Source organism: Melospiza georgiana, chromosome 6 (genome assembly GCF_028018845.1).
Source record: "Melospiza georgiana isolate bMelGeo1 chromosome 6, bMelGeo1.pri, whole genome shotgun sequence".
Taxonomy (NCBI): Eukaryota; Metazoa; Chordata; class Aves; order Passeriformes; family Passerellidae; genus Melospiza; species Melospiza georgiana.
In genome coordinates, this window is record NC_080435.1 from 16,274,638 (window position 1) to 16,295,976 (window position 21,339).

The window sequence follows — 21,339 nt, forward strand, 5'->3', positions numbered from 1 at the left end:
AATCTCAGAAACCTCTTCTACTGCAGTGCAATCTACTGCACCACCTCTCCCCAGCATTATTTGTTTTAATTTGCTATTGGTTTTACTTCTAGCATGTATAGGAGCTTATGAATAAAGGTGCATGAATGCTGGAACCAGGCATCCTCATGGACAGATTTCACCAGGCAAGTCAGCTTTATCCATGTGTGTTCTATCCATTCCTGTATGTAGAGAGTAAAATGCAAATGGTGTAGAAAAAAACTCATCAGTATTTGTGCTACCCAAAAAGCATCAGGCCTTATTCAGGGTGGCACTAAACTTGTCCTGACCTTGTTCTATCCTACAAGAAGTCTCACACCTGAACTGTAGGAGACAAAAGAGGTTATTTCTGCCTTCCCTTGATACAGACAAGCACTGGACAAAACAATGAGCAGAACAATTTCTCCTTCAGAAGATTAAGAACAGGCTGCCACAGTGAGCACTGACCAACAGGACACCATTTGCAGAACAGCATCACTTTACAGTGTCTGTTCTTATAGCAGGCAAACCCTAGAATCTTGAGGCAATCATTCAGTTGAGGCACGTGTAACCTAAGAGGTAATAATAAACTCAACTTATCAATTGTCCCAACAACTCAAGAGCAAACGAACTGACAAATCTTCCCAGTGCTGAGGCTGGACAAAGAATCTCACTCATTTGACAGAAGTTTGCTCTCTACTGACTGTCTTTACAAAGCTAAAAGGTCCTTCTAGAAGTGGGTATAATACTGAATTCACCTTTAAAAAAGAGAAGCCTTGCAGGAGCTTCTGAAAGGTGGAAAAGCTCTGACAAGCTTTCTAGAGCTGTGCAGACAAGGGGCGATCTACCACCAGCAGCAAAGCTCTTCTCAATTGTAACTCTGTAGGAACATGGTGCAACACAACTCTTCTGGAGCACTAACTTGGTCTCACTAAAAGCAGATGAGGTTGCAAATAACTCAGCTGCCTAGAAATGGGTGTTTAATACTACCTGAGGTATGTTATGTCTTGTCTTGTCCCTAGTTTGCATTCCAAAAAAAGGTACATCCCTGGTTCTACCTGCAGCTCCTCGTAGGTGCCTTGAATACCACCCTACGACATTTCAAACGGCCTTAGACAACAGAATAAAGCATTGTGGATTTCTTACACAACAGAATAAATTCCTCTCTGTCTATCCTAAAGGCAACCATGACTGGTTTAGAACAGAGAAACACATCTCAAGAATATTTGTGCCATTTCAACAATAAGGCTGAAGAGATGCTTGGCTGTGAGGCTGTCTTCTGCTCCCACCAAAGCACTCACTGTAAACTACAGATGTGGGCAACGTTCCTCCCTTATTTCTCTCAGTCTCATCCTAGAAAGTCCTCCTTGAATATCTTCCAATCCAAACCACACAGAAGAATACACCAGATCTCCTTGTGACTAACCAGGACTGGCTGAAGTTACAAGCAGAGCTGCAGACAAGAGACTGGCATTCAAATCAGCAATTCTGGGGCAGCTGGGTAGGCATGTGAAAAATAGGAATTTTCTGCAATGATGTGATGTAACACACACACACATATATATATACACACACCCACACAAACATGCATTTCTTGGATATGTATTGCATGGAAAACCACTGAAGGAAGATCTATAATCAAAATTGTGCAACATGAATTTCCAGTGTTGTAACAAAGGATAAGCATGAATGTGAACTCCCATTTAGCAGAAACTGTCTCCATGAGGTGCCTCATTCCTCCAGTGCATGGGCAAAAATGAACAGTTGTTCAAGTGGAACCTATGCTGCAAAACTAAGTTCCTTAATTTAGTGTTTTATCACCAGACATTCACCTATCAGAGATATTTCTCAGTTCTCTAGTTTTCCATAGAATTTAACTTCCATTAATGCTGTCAATGATATTTAAGCCTTCCACCCACATCCCATCTCTCTTAGTTAAAGTATTTTGGGTAAAATCGGGAAAAAAAGCTCTTTTCCTTTTAAGACCTTACTGCAGGCATCTTTCAGCTGAAGAAGAAAGGGGGAAGAAAATATCATATTCCAAAGCTGCTTCAATTAGCTGGTCTGAAAATTATTCTGTGGGGAAAGAAAGGACACTACACAATCTTGGGGAAAGGAATCACTGGCAAATCAAGGTGGCAATAGCACAAGGGCAATACATAAGAGATTTATGTACAAAGATAAGTCAGGCAGGAAAAGGCTGCGTGGAAACAGGCACCTTCTGAAAACAACGAGTGACCTGACTTTAAGCAAGGTATCTGCCTCATGATTTCTGAAATGTGATTGAAAATTCTGAGCCTGCCTTTTCTTTATCTGTTTAACACCTACTTAGAGTGTAAAACATAATGCTGCCTAGTAAACTGTTTGAGCTACATAAAAATATCACAAACACCTTACTTTGATCTTCTGTTGTGATCATTATTGCATAGGCTTCCAATGGACCATTCAGTGAATTAAAATCAGAGAATTCAACAGACAAAGAGCTGTGACTGACGGCCTTGACTGAAGGAACTTCGGTTGGAGGAGGTGGGTCTGCCAACAAAAACATTTTTTAGTACATTAAGCACTGATAAAAATTTTCCAAAAAAGAAAAGGCTGTGATACCAACACTGTTCACATAAATGCATATTTATTGTGCATCACAATAAATCACTATGAATTAATATAGTGTTCTATTCATATTTTGCAGGCTGATAATGTAGTGCATACCAAGTCTGGTATTCTGCAATCATGAAGTTAATATTTTTGTCCTACGAGTATCTTTCACGCTTGGATCTTAATGCTTACCAGTAATGCTGGTGTGACACAAGTTGTCCACTGCAGAGCTTTCAGAGCCATTTTGAAGAGTCCTAATAGTAACATTATAGGTGCTGAAAAAATTTAAATATTTTATTGTGAGGTTTTGCTCAAAGCCTTCTCCCGTGCAGCGTGGAGCCGAGTAGTCTCTCACTACATCAGAAGCACTTATATTATATATTTTGATACTGAAGCCAGAGTTGTTACCAAAAGGACATTTCCACTTCAGCATTAGGCAAGGCTGCTTGGCCACTGGCTCACACTGAAGTGAACCCACTGAGACAGGAACTGCCAAAAGAAAAACGAATAACAAAAAAGAAGGAGTATGAAATCAAGCCTTGCCCTTAGAAAAAGCTGTGTATTTGTATGTGTATAAATGCTTGTAAAACTTCAGTATTCCTTCCCCCTTTAAAAAGATGCCTACATGGCACCTACTGCCTACACAAGGACTTGTCACCTATGAGGAAGACAACTGTTTAACACAATACACAGACCTATTTTATGCTCTTTTCCTCCTCTACAGACGGGGTTACTGGGAAAATTTAGGCTGATTATCTAGCAAGATCAGCAACATTTTCAAAATACTGTTCAACCCTTTAACATATTACTCTAAGAACATTTTAGAGTATTATGTAGACTGCCACTAAATCCCTCTATAATTATGTAAAACTCTTAATGATGAACACATAACAAAATTAATTTAATCTCTGTCCATTAAGAGCACAGCAGTAGCCATCCTTAAAAGCAGCAACTATAACAAGTCATTTTGGGTGGGAGTCTTCTAAGATGTAGTATAAAAACTGCAACCTTATGACCAGATAGAGAAAGATACCCCTTAAAATGAGAATCTCAGGCCTCCATACTCTAGGTAACAAATGCAAATGTCCCTTTCACAAATTTGCAAGAGACCAGTGCTCAGGGAAAAGTATCTTCTCCTTGCTGAAAGCAAGCTTTACCAATACCTTTGTACCAGGGCAATTCTGCTTTTACACTAACATCCATCTCTAACTTGGAGATTGGCCATCTCCAGCTCCAGGATGGTATCATCACCTCTGCCTGCAACAGTCTTAAATTACAACCCTGGGGGGGGGATGGGCAGAGCCTCATGCTGCACAGCAAAGCACAGACCACCAGCAACAGCAATGCAGGAAAATGTGACTTACTTGTATACAGGTCAATGGGACTTCCCTCTCCTTCTGTCTTATTATCAGCTGCTACAGCAAATACCATGAAGTTGTACAGTGTCCCGGGGCTTAAGTCAGTAATTTCTGCTCTGCGTTCACTGGATGTCACGTTGTGCCCATGTGTATCATTTGTACCATTGACAACCTCTATCCTGTACGTGTAGGTGTCAGCAGCGCTGTCATTCACCTCCCATTTTAAGGTGACATTAGTCACATCAATGGATTCTGCCTCAAGATCAAGAACCTGGCTGGGCCCTGTGAAAGACAAAGCAACAACTCATTAGCCTGCAAGAACAGCTGCTCACAGACATGGAAACAAGGAACACAGCCACACCAGGGCTTCACTTCCCTCACACCACTCATGGTGCAGAGTGCAGGAGCATCCCATCATCACCAGGCATTCCTGGAGGCTTTGGCACCACTGGGCAGCTAAGACAGAATTGATGTAATGTAACCTTGAGTGGCAGTCATCTCCCTTTGATATTCTATGGCAGAACACATCATTACAATGTCACAGCTCCAGGATTTTGCTCAGAAATTCAGAGATGTTGGTCAGGAGAGATACAAGAGGGGGAGTGGTCTGGAGAAAGGAGATGGTGGTCCATCTGTGTACTGCAGAGAAATAGCTACGTGACAAGAGCCCAGCTAATCTAAGTTCTGCACCTGCAAGGACACTGTCCTTGAGCATAGCAGTGTTACCTTAACAAAGTGCTGTAGTTAAGAGACTAGAGACATGAGAAAAAGCAAATGTAACTCCTTTGGAATGAAGAAGCAGATATCTGTATATAACCAATAGACTGTTAACTTACAGAATATGCATGAGCTTATTACTTGTTGTGTATAAAAGTTTGATGTGCTCTTCAATAAACGAAGCCTGCTGAACACTCATATTGAAGGTCTCAAGCCTTCCCTGCACCGAGACAAATGGCCAGCTGTGACAGTGTACAGCAAAAGGTAAGGAACTTCAAACATCACAGAAAAGGAACAGAGGTGATGAAAGGTGGCAAAGGAGCAGCTCGCCTAGGTCGTGCCAGGAATGTACTCCTGAGCCAGTGTTATCTACAGTTCATTCTGCTCCAGCCACAGGGTCCCAGATCACAGTATCTCTATATGGGAGCCCTTAAAAGAATGTTCGGAGCCCCCGATCCTCCAAGAAATGAAGGCAACAATTGCACCCACAAAAATCCCAGGCCAGAGAGAATGTCTTGGGTAGAGTCCACTGTGACACAGTTCTGGGTAACCAAACTTAACAATCATTGGTTTAGAGGTGTTTGTTTTACCTTGCTTTTTCAAAGAAGGCTATGTCTCTTTCACACAAACATCTCTGACTGCAGGCAGGCAAAGCACAGCAACTCTGCCAGCAACATTTAAATTTCAGGCCATGTACAGGTGGGCAGAGCCCTGTGCTGCACAGCAAAACACAGACAGCAACAGCAATGCAGGAAACTGTGACTTACTTGTATACAGTTTTCTGGACTCTCCTTCTCCTTCTGTCTTATTATCAGCTGCTACAGCAAATACTGTGAAGTTGTAGTGTGTCCCAGGGATTAACTCAGCAATTTCTGCTCTGCGTTCATTGGATGTCACATTCTTCACAAATGTACCATTGACAACCTCTATCCTGTACGTGTAGGTGTCAGCAGCGCTGTCATTCACCACCCATTTTAAGGTGACATTAGTCACACCAATGGATTCTGCCTCGAGATCAAGAACCCGGCTGGGCCCTGTGAAAGGCAAAGCAACAACCCATCAGAAAAAAGAAATAAAGAAGAGCCACAGCCACATTTCCTTCTTCCACACAGAATAAGCATCACTTGGTGCCAAGCTCCACTTCCCCATTTCTAGCATTCACACTGAGGCATCTCTGGAAAGGTCATAGGAGCTTTGAGGAATATTCTATTTCATTTCATATCCAACAATCACTTGTTTCCACAGTGGTTTTCCAGACAGAGAAACAGATGGAAATCAGGAAGGAAACCGTCCAAGCTCATCTTGACCTGTTTAACCCAAAATTGTGCCCGTGAGTCTCAATTTGAGATCTTCAGCCTAAACTCTCCTCAATACCAGGAAAAAGAAATGGGCTGCTTGTACAGGTCCAACAGCTGACATATCTTAGGGGGCTGTGTCTGCAAGCCTGAATCAGCAGCAATGCTAGACAGATAAAACTCGCTTCAGGCAGCTTAGACAAGTTTATAGACTCAGCAGCAGCTCCAGGACACACTCCTCTAAATTGCATTGTAGGGAAATTGCCTGTTCTCTTTGCATTTCTGAGCTACAGATAAAAGTAGTATCTATTCCTATCCCGTCTATCTAGTCTAGGAAAAAGGTGCCCTGGCAAAAACCAACAAGATCGGCACCACACTTGATACGGCAACCCCAGGAAGTGAGTCAGTCACAGCCCACAGGAATCTCAGGCCCTAGACTCTGCAAAGAGCTCAAAACAATTTTAAAGAAAAAAAAGCCTCAGTGATGTGGTGTGCAGGCATCACATCCCTGCACACCACATCTTTTGGTACGAGCTGTGGTAACCCACTCCCAGAGGCGTTGTGAGGGGTCTGTTCAGCCCTCAAGCGTCTAGGAAAAGTCAAGCTGTGGTAGCAGCTGGATCTCTACACAGCCTTGAGCAGACATGCTGATGAAATAACCAATTTACAGGTGGCACATGCAAACACAGAGACAATTTCAGTCCTTTTGCAAAGATCGCTGCGCACACACAACTGGAGCAGAAAAGCAACGTCACAACAAGAAACAGGAGAAAGCTGGAAAGCCAAAGTAAGAAAGCAGAGCAATTTGGTACAAACAGCACAGTCATTTGCAATTGGAGGCACCATTTCCTTACTTGTATACAGATTTGTGGACTCTCCTTCTCCTTCTGTCTTATTATCAGCTGCTACAGCAAATACTGTGAAGTTGTAGTGTGTCCCAGGGATTAACTCAGCAATTTCTGCTCTGCGTTCATTGGATGTCACATTCTTCACAAATGTACCATTGACAACCTCTATCCTGTACGTGTAGGTGTCAGCAGCGCTGTCATTCACCAGCCATTTTAAGGTGACATTAGTCACACCAATGGATTCTGCCTTGAGATCATGAACTTGGCTGGGCCCTGTTAAATGCAAAACAACAACTCGTTAGCCTGCAAGAACAGCTGCTCGCAGACATGGAAACAAGGAACACAGCCACACCAGGGCTTCACTGGGCAGCTAAAAGAGAACTGAAGACAAATCATTCTGAGAGGCATTAATCTCCCTTTTGACACCCCAAGACATAAGCACAGGCCATTTCAGTGATTGAACTCCTAAGGCTTCCTTTGGGAATCCAGAGGTGGGCAGGAAAATGATAGAGAGGAATGGAATATATACTTAGGAGAGACCTATAACTACCCTCATCCACCTACCTGACCACCCCATGCCTCACCAAAAGTTAAAGGGTATTACTGAACGTATTGTCCAAAGGCCTCAAACACAGAAGGGCTTGGGGCACTGACCACCTCTCTAGGAAGCCTATTGCAGTGTTTGAACCCTCTGTCAGTACAGCAATGCTTTCCTAATGTCAAGCCTAAACCTTCCCTAAAGCCGCTTTGAACTATTCCCACTCATCATCTCCCTGGACACCAGAGAATAGAGATCAGTCTGTCCCCTTGCATTTCCCCTCCTCAGGAAGCTGAGGAGAACAATGAAGTCACCCCTCTGCCTCCTAAGCTCAAAGCCCTCAGCTGCTCCTTACAGGACAGGCACTTCAGCCCTTGCACCAGCTTTCTTGCCCTCCTCTACAGGCATTCCAGGACCTTCACATCCTTCTTCAATTGCAGGGCCTAGAACCGTACCCAGTATGCATTCAACTCCTGCATCCATACCTTGATAAATATGTTGAGCAGCCCTAGGACTGAGCCCTGAGGACAGCACTGGTGGCTGCTCAGCGGCCAGACACAGTCCCACTCTCTGGAACCCCAGGAGCTCTGCCCTGCAGCCAGCTCCACACCCAGTGCACCGTGAACCCCCTCATCCCACAGCTGGACAACTTGTCCAGAAGGATGCTGTGAGGGACAGAAGCAAAATATCTCAGTAAAATGCAGAAAAACTACATTCACCACCTTCCCTTCCCCTCCAGGTGGGTGACTTGACAACACAGGTAAGGTAAAAAGATGAAATTGATTAAATGGGACTTTCCCTTTGTGACCCATGTTGATGGCACCTGATGACTGCATTATTCTTAAAATACCTTTTAACAGTACTCAGTACAATCTCCTCCATAATTTTTCCAGGAACTGAGGTTGGTCCAGCAGACCTGCAGGTTCCTGGGTCTTTCCTCCCACCCTCCTGGTAAACAGGAATAGCAGTGGCTGGCAGAGACCTCCCCAGCTCCCAAGGCCTTTGGTAGTTGATGGAGAGGGGTCCTGTGTAACACCAGTGAGATCTTTCTGCACTCAGGGATGAATCCCAACAGGCCCCATGGACTTGTGAACTTTCATCTGATACAGGTGGTCCATCAAAGTTCCAGTGTCCACAAGGGGAAAGCCACTGTCCCACCTCTCATGGCCTCCAGCTCTGGGGATTGGGCACACCAAGGTCTATCAGTATCACCAAAAATTGAGCTACAAAACACATGGAATGCCTCTGCATCTCCTTCATCCCTATTATCCAGGTGACCAACTTCAACAAGGATCAGTCCAATGGTTTCTTTAGACCTCCCCTTGCTATTAATGTACTTCAAAAACCCTTTCTTGTTATCTGAAAGAGCACTGGCCAGTTTCAACTGTGACTGAGCTCTGGCCCTGGTGTCTTCCTCATGCATAGACAAACCACAGCTCTGTAATCCCCCTGAGAGGCCTGACCTCACTTTCAAAGCTCATATAATTTCTTCGTCCTCTGGAGTTCCACCAGGAGTTCCTTGTTCACCAAAGCTGGTTTTCTGCCCCTATTACTTAACTTTTGACATAGTGAAACTGCCTGTTCCTGTGCTTCTAAAAGGTGGTTCTCAAAAACTGAACAGCACATGTGGATTCCTAAGCCCTCAAAAGCAGATTCCCAGGGTAGGCTGCTAAGTAGTACCCTGAACAGCTTAAACTTTCCTGGACTCCAGGAGAGCAACTCTACTGTTTCTTATTATTCATTACACTGTAAATTTGAAACTTAGTCATTTAATGATCACGGTAGCCAAGCCAGCCACCTACCATGTCCCATGAGTCTAACTCTATTAAAAAACACCAACTCTAGGAGGGCATCCTTCCTAGCTGGCTCACTATTTGTGACAAGAAATTATCTCCCACATGAAGAGATATGAGGACAAACATGGAGAGGAAGCAGTGTGGATTAAGTTTGCCTGGATTTTCTTTTTAAAACGAAGGATGTATTTCTTCCACACCTAAAGAAGCACACTGCTTACTAGACATTCCAAACTAGGCTACAGTAACAAGACATCAGATCTATATACACAACAACTTTACGCTTTAGCCCTCAAGCAGTTAGGAAGAGCTCTGAGCTGTCCACCATTTCCTTACTTGTATACAGGTCTGTGGACCTTCCTTCTCCTTCTGTCTCATTATCAGCTGCTACAGCAGATGCTGTGAATCAAGGCTATGCTTCTCCTATGCATGAAGCACTCATTTTTAGCAGGTAAGGCTCCTATTAAATTACAACATCAGGCAGGTGGGCAGAGCCCTGTCTTGCACAGTAAAGCACAGACCACTAGCAATAGGGATGCAAAAAACTTGTGACTTACTTGTATACAGGTCTATGGGACTTCCTTCTCCTTCTGTCTTATTATCAGCTGCTACAGCAAATACCGTGAAGCTGTACGGTGTCCCAGGGATTAACTCAGCAATTTCTTTTCTGGGTTCATTGGATGGCACATTCTTCACAAATGTACCATTGACAACCTCTATCCTGTACGTGTAGGTGTCAGCAGCGCTGTCATTCACCTCCCATTTTAAGGTGACAGAATTCACACCAATGGATTCTGCCTTGAGATCATGAACTTGGCTGGGCCCTGTGAAAGGCAAGACAACAACTCGTTAGCCTGCAAGAACAGCTGCTCACAGACATGGAAAGAAGGAACACAGCCACACCAGGACTTCACTTCCCTCACACCACTCATGGTCCAGAGTGCAAGAGCACCCCAAGAACATAAACAGGCATTCCTGGAGGCTGTTGCACCACTAGGCAGCTAAGGGAGAACTGAAGACAAGCCATGCTCAGTGGCATCTGCCTCCCTTTGACACTCCAAAGGAGAAGCTTTGGTCATCATTGAAGCAGAGCTCCCAGGGAATCCAGAGAGGTGGACAGGAAAGGGAAGGGTATGGTTGACAATGTAGGCAATTTCAGTTTGGTTTATTGGTTGGTTTTTGGTTTAGTAGTTGTAGTGGAGGATTTTTTGGTTTATGGTTGGAGGTTAGAGGGAGTTTGGAGTTTAATAAGTAAATAAATAAATCAAGGCTATGTTTCTTCTATACATTCCTAGCATCTGACCCAGGTAAGGCTGCTATTAAGTTACAGCCTCAGGCAGGTGGGAAGAGTCCTGTCTTGCACAGCAAAGCACAGACCATCAGCAATAAGAATGCAAAAAACTGTGACTTACTTGTATACAGGTCTATGGGCCTTCCTTCTCCTTCTGTCTTATTATCAGCTGCTACAGCAAATACTGTGAAGTTGTAGTGTGTCCCAGGGATTAGCCAAGTAATTTCTTTTCTGGGTTCATTGGATGGCACATTCTGCACAAATGTACCATTGACAACCTCTATCCTGTACGTGTAGGTGTCAGCAGCGCTGTCATTCACCAGCCATTTTAAGGTGACATTAGTCACACCAATGGATTCTGCCTTGAGATCATGAACTTGGCTGGGCCCTGTGAAATGCAAAACAACAACTCGTTAGCCTGCAAGAACAGCTGCTCGCAGACATGGAAACAAGGAACACAGCCACACCAGGGCTTCACTGGGCAGCTAAAAGAGAACTGAAGACAAATCATTCTGAGAGGCATTAATCTCCCTTTTGACACCCCAAGACATAAGCACAGGCCATTTCAGTGACTGAACTCCTAAGGCTTCCTTTGGGAATCCAGAGGTGGGCAGGAAAATGATAGAGAGGAATGGAATATATACTTAGGAGAGACCTATAACTACCCTCATCCATCTACCTGACCACCCCATGCCTCACCAAAAGTTAAAGGGTATTACTGAACGTATTGTCCAAAGGCCTCAAACACAGAAGGGCTTGGGGCACTGACCACCTCTCTAGGAAGCCTATTGCAGTGTTTGAACCCTCTGTCAGTACAGCAATGCTTTCCTAATGTCAAGCCTAAACCTTCCCTAAAGCCGCTTTGAACTATTCCCACTCATCATCTCCCTGGACACCAGAGAATAGAGATCAGTCTGTCCCCTTGCATTTCCCCTCCTCAGGAAGCTGAGGAGAACAATGAAGTCACCCCTCTGCCTCCTAAGCTCAAAGCCCTCAGCTGCTCCTTACAGGACAGGCACTTCAGCCCTTGCACCAGCTTTCTTGCCCTCCTCTACAGGCATTCCAGGACCTTCACATCCTTCTTCAATTGCAGGGCCTAGAACCGTACCCAGTATGCATTCAACTCCTGCATCCATACCTTGATAAATATGTTGAGCAGCCCTAGGACTGAGCCCTGAGGACAGCACTGGTGGCTGCTCAGCGGCCAGACACAGTCCCACTCTCTGGAACCCCAGGAGCTCTGCCCTGCAGCCAGCTCCACACCCAGTGCACCGTGAACCCCCTCATCCCACAGCTGGACAACTTGTCCAGAAGGATGCTGTGAGGGACAGAAGCAAAATATCTCAGTAAAATGCAGAAAAACTACATTCACCACCTTCCCTTCCCCTCCAGGTGGGTGACTTGACAACACAGGTAAGGTAAAAAGATGAAATTGATTAAATGGGACTTTCCCTTTGTGACCCATGTTGATGGCACCTGATGACTGCATTATTCTTAAAATACCTTTTAACAGTACTCAGTACAATCTCCTCCATAATTTTTCCAGGAACTGAGGTTGGTCCAGCAGACCTGCAGGTTCCTGGGTCTTTCCTCCCACCCTCCTGGTAAACAGGAATAGCAGTGGCTGGCAGAGACCTCCCCAGCTCCCAAGGCCTTTGGTAGTTGATGGAGAGGGGTCCTGTGTAACACCAGTGAGATCTTTCTGCACTCAGGGATGAATCCCAACAGGCCCCATGGACTTGTGAACTTTCATCTGATACAGGTGGTCCATCAAAGTTCCAGTGTCCACAAGGGGAAAGCCACTGTCCCACCTCTCATGGCCTCCAGCTCTGGGGATTGGGCACACCAAGGTCTATCAGTATCACGAAAAATTGAGCTACAAAACACACGGAATGCCTCTGCATCTCCTTCATCCCTATTATCCAGGTGACCATCTTCAACAAGGATCAGTCCAATGGTTTCTTTGGACCTCCCCTTGCTATTAATGTACTTCAAAAACCCTTTCTTGTTATCTGAAAGAGCACTGGCCAGTTTCAACTGTGACTGAGCTCTGGCCCTGGTGTCTTCTTCATGCATAGACAAACCACAGCTCTGTAATCCCCCTGAGAGGCCTGACCTCACTTTCAAAGCTCATACAATTTCTTCATCTTCTGGAGTTCCATCAGAGGAACCAGGAGTTCCTTGTTCACCAAAGCTGGTTTTCTGCCCCTATTACTTAACTTTTGACATAGTGAAACTGCCTGTTCCTGTGCTTCTAAAAGGTGGTTCTCAAAAACTGAACAGCACATGTGGATTCCTAAGCCCTCAAAAGCAGATTCCCAGGGTAGGCTGCTAAGTAGTACCCTGAACAGCTTAAACTTTCCTGGACTCCAGGAGAGCAACTCTACTGTTTCTTATTATTCATTACACTGTAAATTTGAAACTTAGTCATTTAATGATCACGGTAGCCAAGCCAGCCACCTACCATGTCCCATGAGTCTAACTCTATTAAAAAACACCAACTCTAGGAGGGCATCCTTCCTAGCTGGCTCACTATTTGTGACAAGAAATTATCTCCCACATGAAGAGATATGAGGACAAACATGGAGAGGAAGCAGCATGGATTAAGTTTGCCTGGATTTTCTTTTTAAAACCAAGGATGTATTTCTTCCACACCTAAAGAAGCACACTGCTTACTAGACATTCCAAACTAGGCTACAGTAACAAGACATCAGATCTATATACACAACAACTTTACGCTTTAGCCCTCAAGCAGTTAGGAAGAGCTCTGAGCTGTCCACCATTTCCTTACTTGTATACAGGTCTGTGGACCTTCCTTCTCCTTCTGTCTCATTATCAGCTGCTACAGCAGATGCTGTGAATCAAGGCTATGCTTCTCCTATGCATGAAGCACTCATTTTTAGCAGGTAAGGCTCCTATTAAATTACAACATCAGGCAGGTGGGCAGAGCCCTGTCTTGCACAGTAAAGCACAGACCACTAGCAATAGGGATGCAAAAAACTTGTGACTTACTTGTATACAGGTCTATGGGACTTCCTTCTCCTTCTGTCTTATTATCAGCTGCTACAGCAAATACTGTGAAGTTGTAGTGTGTCCCAGGGATTAACTCAGCAATTTCTTTTCTGGGTTCATTGGATGGCACATTCTGCACAAATGTACCATTGACAACCTCTATCCTGTACGTGTAGGTGTCAGCAGCGCTGTCATTCACCTCCCATTTTAAGGTGACAGAATTCACACCAATGGATTCTGCCTTGAGATCATGAACTTGGCTGGGCCCTGTGAAAGGCAAGACAACAACTCGTTAGCCTGCAAGAACAGCTGCTCATAGACATGGAAACAAGGAACACAGCCACACCAGGACTTCACTTCCCTCACACCACTCATGGTCCAGAGTGCAAGAGCACCCCAAGAACATCACCAGGCATTCCTGGGGGCTGTTGCACCACTAGGCAGCTAAGGGAGAACTGAAGACAAGCCATGCTCAGTGGCATCTGCCTCCCTTTGACACTCCAAAGGAGAAGCTTTGGTCATCATTGAAGCAGAGCTCCCAGGGAATCCAGAGAGGTGGACAGGAAAGGGAAGGGTATGGTTGACAATGTAGGCAATTTCAGTTTGGTTTATTGGATGGTTTTTAGTTTAGTAGTTGTAGTGGAGGACTTTTTGGTTTATGGCGGTAGGTTAGAGGGAGTTTGGTGTTTAATAAGTAAATATATAAATCAAGGCTATGTTTCTTCTATACATTCCTAGTATCTAGCCCAGGTAAGGCTGCTATTAAGTTCATAGCCTCCGGCAGGTGGGAAGAGTCCTGTCCTGCAAAGCAAAGCACAGACCATCAGCAACAAGAATGCAAAAAACTGTGACTTACTTGTATACAGGTCTATGAGACTTCCCTCTCCTTCTGTATCATTTTTACCTGCTACTACAGCAAATACTGTGAAGTTGTATGGTGTCCCAGGGATTAACCCAGTAATTTCTGCTCTCTTGTCATTGGTCTCATTCTTCAGAGTTGTATTATCTCTACAATTTAAACCCTCTATCCTGTATGTGTATTGGCCATCACCACTGTTATTCACCATCCATTTTATGATGACAGAATTCACACCAATGGATTCTGCTGTGAGGTTATAAATCAGGCTGGATCCTACGAAAAGAGAAAAATACTTTAAACTTACAAGAATATTTGCTGTCAAACAAACACATATAGTGCTGTCCTCCCTGCTATATCCAGTCTCTGTAAAACAGAAATCAGCCTGAGAAAACAATCAAGCCACCTTTCTCTACTGCAAGGCACACTTGCAAGCTCTGCTGTCTACTGCAACTCCTCAAGCTTCACTTCACCTCTGGCAGTAAAGCTGTCTAGGAGCAGCAGTGATTTCAGTGCTGCCTCAGCTGTGAGCTTTACGCAGTGTGCTGACAAAGACTGGGACACACAACACGCTGACATTTCTTTCCTTAACTGGATATTCCAAAGAGAGGAGCCTTTCTAGCTGCAAGATTCCCACATCTGTCCTGTACATGTGACATAAAATGTTCTCTACTAGGCAGAGGATTTCAGCTGTACCCCATCACTTATGCATTTCAAATCTCTATGTCACAGTGAGTTGAACTATTAACCTGCAACCTAAAAAGCCATAGGGAAGGGAGGGAAGGGAGTCTCAGTCTAACATGGATAAAACTATTCCAAGGCTATGCTGCAATCACAGCATGAAACTGCACTCCTAGTCAGGTGTGCAGATGCATTTCTTGGCCTCATTCTCTACTGCAGTAAAGCAGTTGGAGTCATGCCCCTGCAATGCTGAACTAGTGTAATCATGATATAGAAGCGCAAAACACCCCAAAAATTCACATCCCAGTCACATTCCAAACCACAAATGTGTTACAGTGCTTAGATCACCTCTTGTCTCATCAGCTAGTGATGCAGCCCCAACCACTCTTCCACCTGCAGAGGTTCTGTTCCCACTGGCAGAGTTTACGGATAAATCATCATTACTACTGGTTGCTGGTTCTGCAGTTGCATTATTTGAGCTGCAATCCTCAGTGCCTGAAAGAACACAAAACTCAGTCTTTACAATAATTCTGAACTTCCCATTTGCAGAAATACAGTCACTTACCGATATCATGCACAGACCCACAGTTACTTCTGTTTTCCCAGTTCTACAGAAACCTCACTGCACATTTCATGGTTTTACCTCTTAACTTCAGTGAGATTATTTGAACTAGACTCAAGTGACTGTCACATTATCTCAGCCATCCACTGACTCTACACATGGTTTGGATGAAAGCTACTATGACCTCTCTTTTCAGTACAGTTTTGTTTGAAAGCAGTTAAAACAACTTGCAGCCACACTCCATGTGTGTGTTTCCTTCATGTATTATCAGAAATTTTGGTTAACCTGGCATAGCAATTTTTTTCTCTCCCACTAAGAATATTCCCCTCTTCCCCTCTCATACTCCCACAATGTGTTCCAACCAGTAGGGAAGAGACATGGCTCTATATCTAGAGGCAGAAACATTACATCAATTTTATAGGCCAAAGCATAGAACACTTTGACTTAGACCCTAAAATTTAAAGGCTAACTCATTTAAATCTGATGTTCAGTATTAAGGTAGAATTTATTTGTACACACTTTCAGAAATTTATGCCACATAAAAACATATTATCTTGGCTAGAACAGCATCTCTAAACTGAATTTCACTTCAGATATTCTTTAAAGGCATCACTTTGTGTGTTTTGTTTTTGGAGTTTGTTTGGTTTTTATTGCCTTTAAGTGTATTTTCCCATCTTACTAAGCACATTACACCTGCACTTGATTTTACCAGAACTCTCCACAAAGTGAAGAGCAAAGGGATTTAGATACAGATTTATATTTTTACATATCCTTAAATGCATTGTAGGTATTACAGTTACTAAAATAACTGAGCATGTATTTTTAACTGCTATTTCTAAATTCTTTCTAGGAAGCTTTTTTTTTAAAAATACTTTGCTGATACTGCTTGGTCTTTCTTAAAGCTAACTAAGACAAAGGGAGTTATATTAAAAAAAAAAAAGAGCAAGCAACTGAATGATACTTACAAGCAACTGTACATCTGACCTGGAAAACAAAAAAAATAATAGTAATTAAAACCACTAGAAGCTCAAATAAAATAAGGAGTCGTTTAATTAACATGAGGGAGGAAGAAATCTGTTTTAAAAACTCCAGATTTTTCAATTTGCAAAAGACATACATAAACTTCTACTGACATAAAAACAACACCAAAAAATGCATCAAACTAGTATAAAAAAAATTTAAGCATGCTGGTAAAATGTTAGTTTCCACATTCCAAAAAGTAGTTTATTTTGTCACCAAAAAAAAGGTTTGAATAACCTAAGGTAGTTATTTTGCACATACAAATTTATAAACCAAACCTATAAGATCTTAGTTAAAACACACTTTAGTTAGTACCCTTAACACTGTCCCACAAAAAAAAAAGGCAGATGCCAATTAGGTCTTTCTTACTAATAAGAATATTCCTTTCATTCTTTTGCTGTATAAACCTTCTTATTACTTCTCACAAAAGAGTGTTTTCCATTTTCTGAAGCAAACATAGGGTAGGTAAAGTTCAAAACACTTGATACATGCTCTGAAATCCAGTTTACACGTGTGCACACATCCCTAACATATCAGCAGTTGCCATTTAACTGCAGCCTGAAACTCCTCTGCTGGTAACACTGACAAACAGAATTTTGCTTTGAGAATGCTTTTTAGCCTTCAAACTTTGTACTTTACTTCCAAATAGCCACTTTCCTTCCTGCTGGAGTGAGAATTGGCCCATAAATTGTCATATGAACATCCCTCCAAGTGGCAGCACAAAATGCTGCTTAAAGGAATGAAGTAAAAGTCCCAGACTGAGGTCTGCAAGAAGCAGTCTTATCTAGAACTTTTGTTTTCTCTACGCCCACCCAATTTCTTGGCCATTTGTGCAATTCCATGAGTTAACTCAAATAAGCAGCTATCTCACAAGCTAATGCAATCCTGGAATCCCAAATCACTCACTGGCCCAGCTGCCATGTTGCTGGTGCCACAAGGAGCTCCAGCTCATTGCACCAGTCACGGGTCCAAGCAGACACACCCTCAAAAAGCAGTCAGAAAATACCATTAAAATCTTATTCCTGTGATGGTCTCAGTGCCACAGCAAGAAGAGTTTGGGCACTCTTCCTGGGCAAAAAAAAGCACTTGTAAGCATCAAAGACCTAATGCCTGGACAACATGGCACACAACAGACATGATATGGGATGCAGATGTCCTACATCCAAGTGTGAGGCTCCGCCTCAACCTGAGCTTTTAAGAGCTCAAACTGCAAGGCTATTCAGGAAGTGAGGAAATATTTGCCTGCACCCAGGTCAAGAGTACTCCGGCATTCCTTCGTGAAGTGTCTGAGGAAGAAGAGCTCAAGAAGGAAACAGCCACTCTGAAGGCAGGAAGAAACTACTGTGCAGTGTCCAGAGCAGAAGAACTAAGCTGTGTGGAAACAGCTGCTGAATAGTAAGAGGTGAGATCCCCTGAAATGCAGGGCAATCTACAAGCAAAGCCAAAAGGATGTTATGTTTATTAAGAAAGGGAACTCACAAGCAGAACAAAATCAACAAGAAATGCCGCAGGACTAAGCTAGAGTGATTTCTGCAGCCCTACAGACAAAGAATCAAGAGCCTGACATCATTCACAACCCATCATCCTTCATTACTTTCCCTTCTGTAGAACTGCCTGAAAATGAACTTTCTCATCTCCTTCTTCACAAATTATGAGTTTAGGGCACAACATCCTTCCTGAGCAACAGGAACAACAGGTATTATTGTATGACTGCAAAACAGGTATGCCACTAGCAAATACCCTGAACCCTTCCTTTTTACCATTCCATTTCTTCCCTTGGAAGAAAGGAACATGATTCCTGTTTTATGGGCATCTGATCTAATGGCAAATAATGACCAAGCTGCTTTAAATTTTGTTGTACTGCCACATGTGGACTGTGGGCTTCCTTTTATTAAGGATGCTCAAACAACCTCAAAAAGGAAAGTTACACTAAAATTCCTGTCACATGATTTAAAAACTGCACCCCAACATTCTATTTGCTTATCACACCCTGGCAATACTCCCTCAAAACACCCTTCTGACTTTCCAGAACCCTATGTGCAAAATCAAATTTAAAAAAATCATATCCCACTGGCAGCAGGCAGGCCTTCCTTCTGAAATCCAAAACCACACAAAACAAATGATCCCATGTCCAAGCATCAGCCTGACTCAGTCATTCCATGTTGTATTTTTCAACATCAGCCATGAACCAAACTGCTCTCCAACCTGATGTTATTACGTAGAATTTACACAAAGCATTTGTTTATGATTTCAGAGTATATTTGCACTGAACACCTGATTCTCCTTGTGTTTGCATTAAATACATCATGAGCTCTGCCATCCCTGTTTTTCTTTTCCAATGACACAAATCTCTGTTATTCATATATACAGTTGGGTAATTTTTTTTAACTTTTGTGGTGCTTTGGGTAGGGATGGAACATCCTTCACCAAGAAAAGACAGCAAAATGCCAAATGCTGACCATTTCAACCGAAAAACAGGAGGGAAATGTATACACAAACCCATCACTGTCATCAGCTATGGCAAAGGAATTTTATCATGTGCCACACAGCCACGCTTAGGGCCTGATCAAAGTCTGTAGGTTCCAGAGGAGCTGAGGAATTCATCTGAACGTGCACAAGGTCTGTTCTGTGCTCTCTGTGTGAGCAGTTTACAACTGACCAGGAGCTGGTGGTGTGTGATACAACCCGAATTCAGCTCCATCCTCCTCAGGCGTACACTGGGTTGCCTAAGTGAGGAATCAGTATTAGTCTCACAAGTAATCTTATCCAGGAAGAATTAAGACATGGTACAGGAAAACTTCTTAAAAAATAGTGAGTGACTGAAAAGACCAAATCCCACTGATATTTGATAACTCAAAGTAAGATATTTCCAGGAGCAGGATTTAAAACACACCAGCTTTACACATGCACTGGGAGAGCCACAGGGAATACAGCAGTGCAGACCTTCAGCTCAGCTTGGCTCTGCTGCCACACTGTGCCTCTAATGAAGCTGGGGCTCCTGCTCTGGGGAAAACCCTTGTGGACAGCAGCCAACCTACCTGCTCCAGTTTTCAAAACAAACAGCATGGTTTGGTTCATGTAAATATTAGGTCAAAGGATGGCTAAAGAGTCAAAGTGAGCAAACCAAAATATCTTAGCCAAAAAACCCCTTAACCACAAACCCTTTCCAAGAACACCACTTGAGGTTGCTGCTTACTGTTTCTGGTGTGCTCAGCACTGTGTGCCTTGTGACTCAAGATGCAAAAAGCCAGAGAGTTAATCTCATCCCTCTCAAAGCTGATCTTCCAAGTGTGTACCTTCGGATCTTATAGTCTCCATCCACCCAGGTCTGGAGTTCCATGAAAATATGACCAAGCTATCACAGTGGTCTCCAAACTGCTGCTCAACAGCCTTTCACCAAAGCAGCAGCATAATTAAGATGACTGCCCCTCTAGGCAGTACCCCTGATCTCACATCATTTTTCCCTCTCTATGTCCAGCTATGGTTAATTGTCCCACATGAATAACTTTGAGACTTGGGACAAGCATCATCACACAGCACCATCATCATGGCTTTGCTGATGCTGTCAGCCACCACCACTCCACCAACAAACATTAACCAGCAAAGATGCACTAAACTGGCCACTTACAGACCCCTCTCCTACTTAGCATGGACTTAATTCAGGAAGTATTCCCACAGAAAGCTTTTAGTCAAGGTCACACAAAGTAAGTGAAAATCAAACTCAGGAAGCCCCGCAGTAATGGAAATGGATTGCCCAAGTATTGCATCCACAGACTGATACAGCCTTCCAATACTTGCTGATTTGCTAGGATTTTTAAGGCATGGCCTGCTATTCCACCTGGGGACATCTTTCCATTTGCCAGGAAGTGCAAAGTCTAAATTAGCAAGGAGTGACACCTTTCTGCTGGAGACTGTTGTCCTGCAGGAAGACAAGGTGGGCTTTGGAAAGATGAAATGTTTCTGTCTCTTGAAACCTGTCTCAGGGCTGTTCCATCTCATTAATTTCCATATTATTTCCAAATTAATGAAGTTTTTAAGCTTGTAGCACAGGGAAAGAAGAATGAGTTCACCTGAACTGGGGCACAGAACTATGTGCTTAAACCTGTATGAACCTAGTTCAAGTAACATGCCTTATCTGGATAACGCATGGGTTCTGGGATGGAAAAATATCATACTGGAAAATAAGTCAAAATATACTTGGGTAACATATTAGCCCTACTTTCCAATTTTTAAATAAAATTACATAAATCTTCAACTGCAAAGCATTTCCCTGCATTTAAGAAGAAAACTTCAAGTACAAATCATGGCACTATTACAAAACACAGCATCATCAAGGCTGGAAGACAACTTCAAGATCATCCAGTACAATATCAATGCAGCACCAGCACAATCACCCCTGAACCATGCACCAAATGCCACATATGCAAACATCTCTTGCACACTTCCAGACAGCCTTTAATTTACACAAAGGATATGCCAAACCAAGAAAAGCAGGTGTTTTCCCCTGTGCTCACTGTCCAATGAGAAAAAAGACAATGTGAATAAAGCCTGTGTGCTGAAGGAGTGCAAACATAACAGCTCAGTTACCAATTCCAGTGGCACATGTGGATACTTAGCCCTCCTGTATCAGGTCCTTACTACTTGAAGGAGGAAATAATCAACAGGAGACTAAGTGAGAAGATAACATTTAATTATGTGACGTAGTTTCATTAAGGAGTGATTACTTTCTGAATTCAGGGCTAGAGTTTGGGGTTGGTTATCATTTTGTCCCCCTTT

The 21,339-nt window shown here is 43.2% G+C and overlaps 1 protein-coding gene across 1 annotated transcript in view; it reads right to left on the reverse strand.

Moving 5' to 3' along the window:
- PTPRJ (protein tyrosine phosphatase receptor type J) overlaps positions 1 to 21,339 on the reverse strand; it is a 72,737-nt gene that overhangs the window by 9,929 nt on the left and 41,469 nt on the right. Inside the window, exons 2-12 of the mRNA XM_058027152.1 lie at positions 16,509 to 16,527; positions 15,330 to 15,476; positions 14,301 to 14,576; positions 13,445 to 13,711; positions 10,554 to 10,820; positions 9,699 to 9,965; positions 6,817 to 7,083; positions 5,435 to 5,701; positions 3,957 to 4,232; positions 2,785 to 3,081; positions 2,395 to 2,529 (exon numbers count right to left, since the gene is read on the reverse strand). Of these exons, the coding sequence (XP_057883135.1) occupies positions 2,395 to 2,529; positions 2,785 to 3,081; positions 3,957 to 4,232; positions 5,435 to 5,701; positions 6,817 to 7,083; positions 9,699 to 9,965; positions 10,554 to 10,820; positions 13,445 to 13,711; positions 14,301 to 14,576; positions 15,330 to 15,476; positions 16,509 to 16,527 (2,485 nt within the window). The remainder of the gene's footprint in view (positions 1 to 2,394; positions 2,530 to 2,784; positions 3,082 to 3,956; positions 4,233 to 5,434; positions 5,702 to 6,816; positions 7,084 to 9,698; positions 9,966 to 10,553; positions 10,821 to 13,444; positions 13,712 to 14,300; positions 14,577 to 15,329; positions 15,477 to 16,508; positions 16,528 to 21,339) is intronic.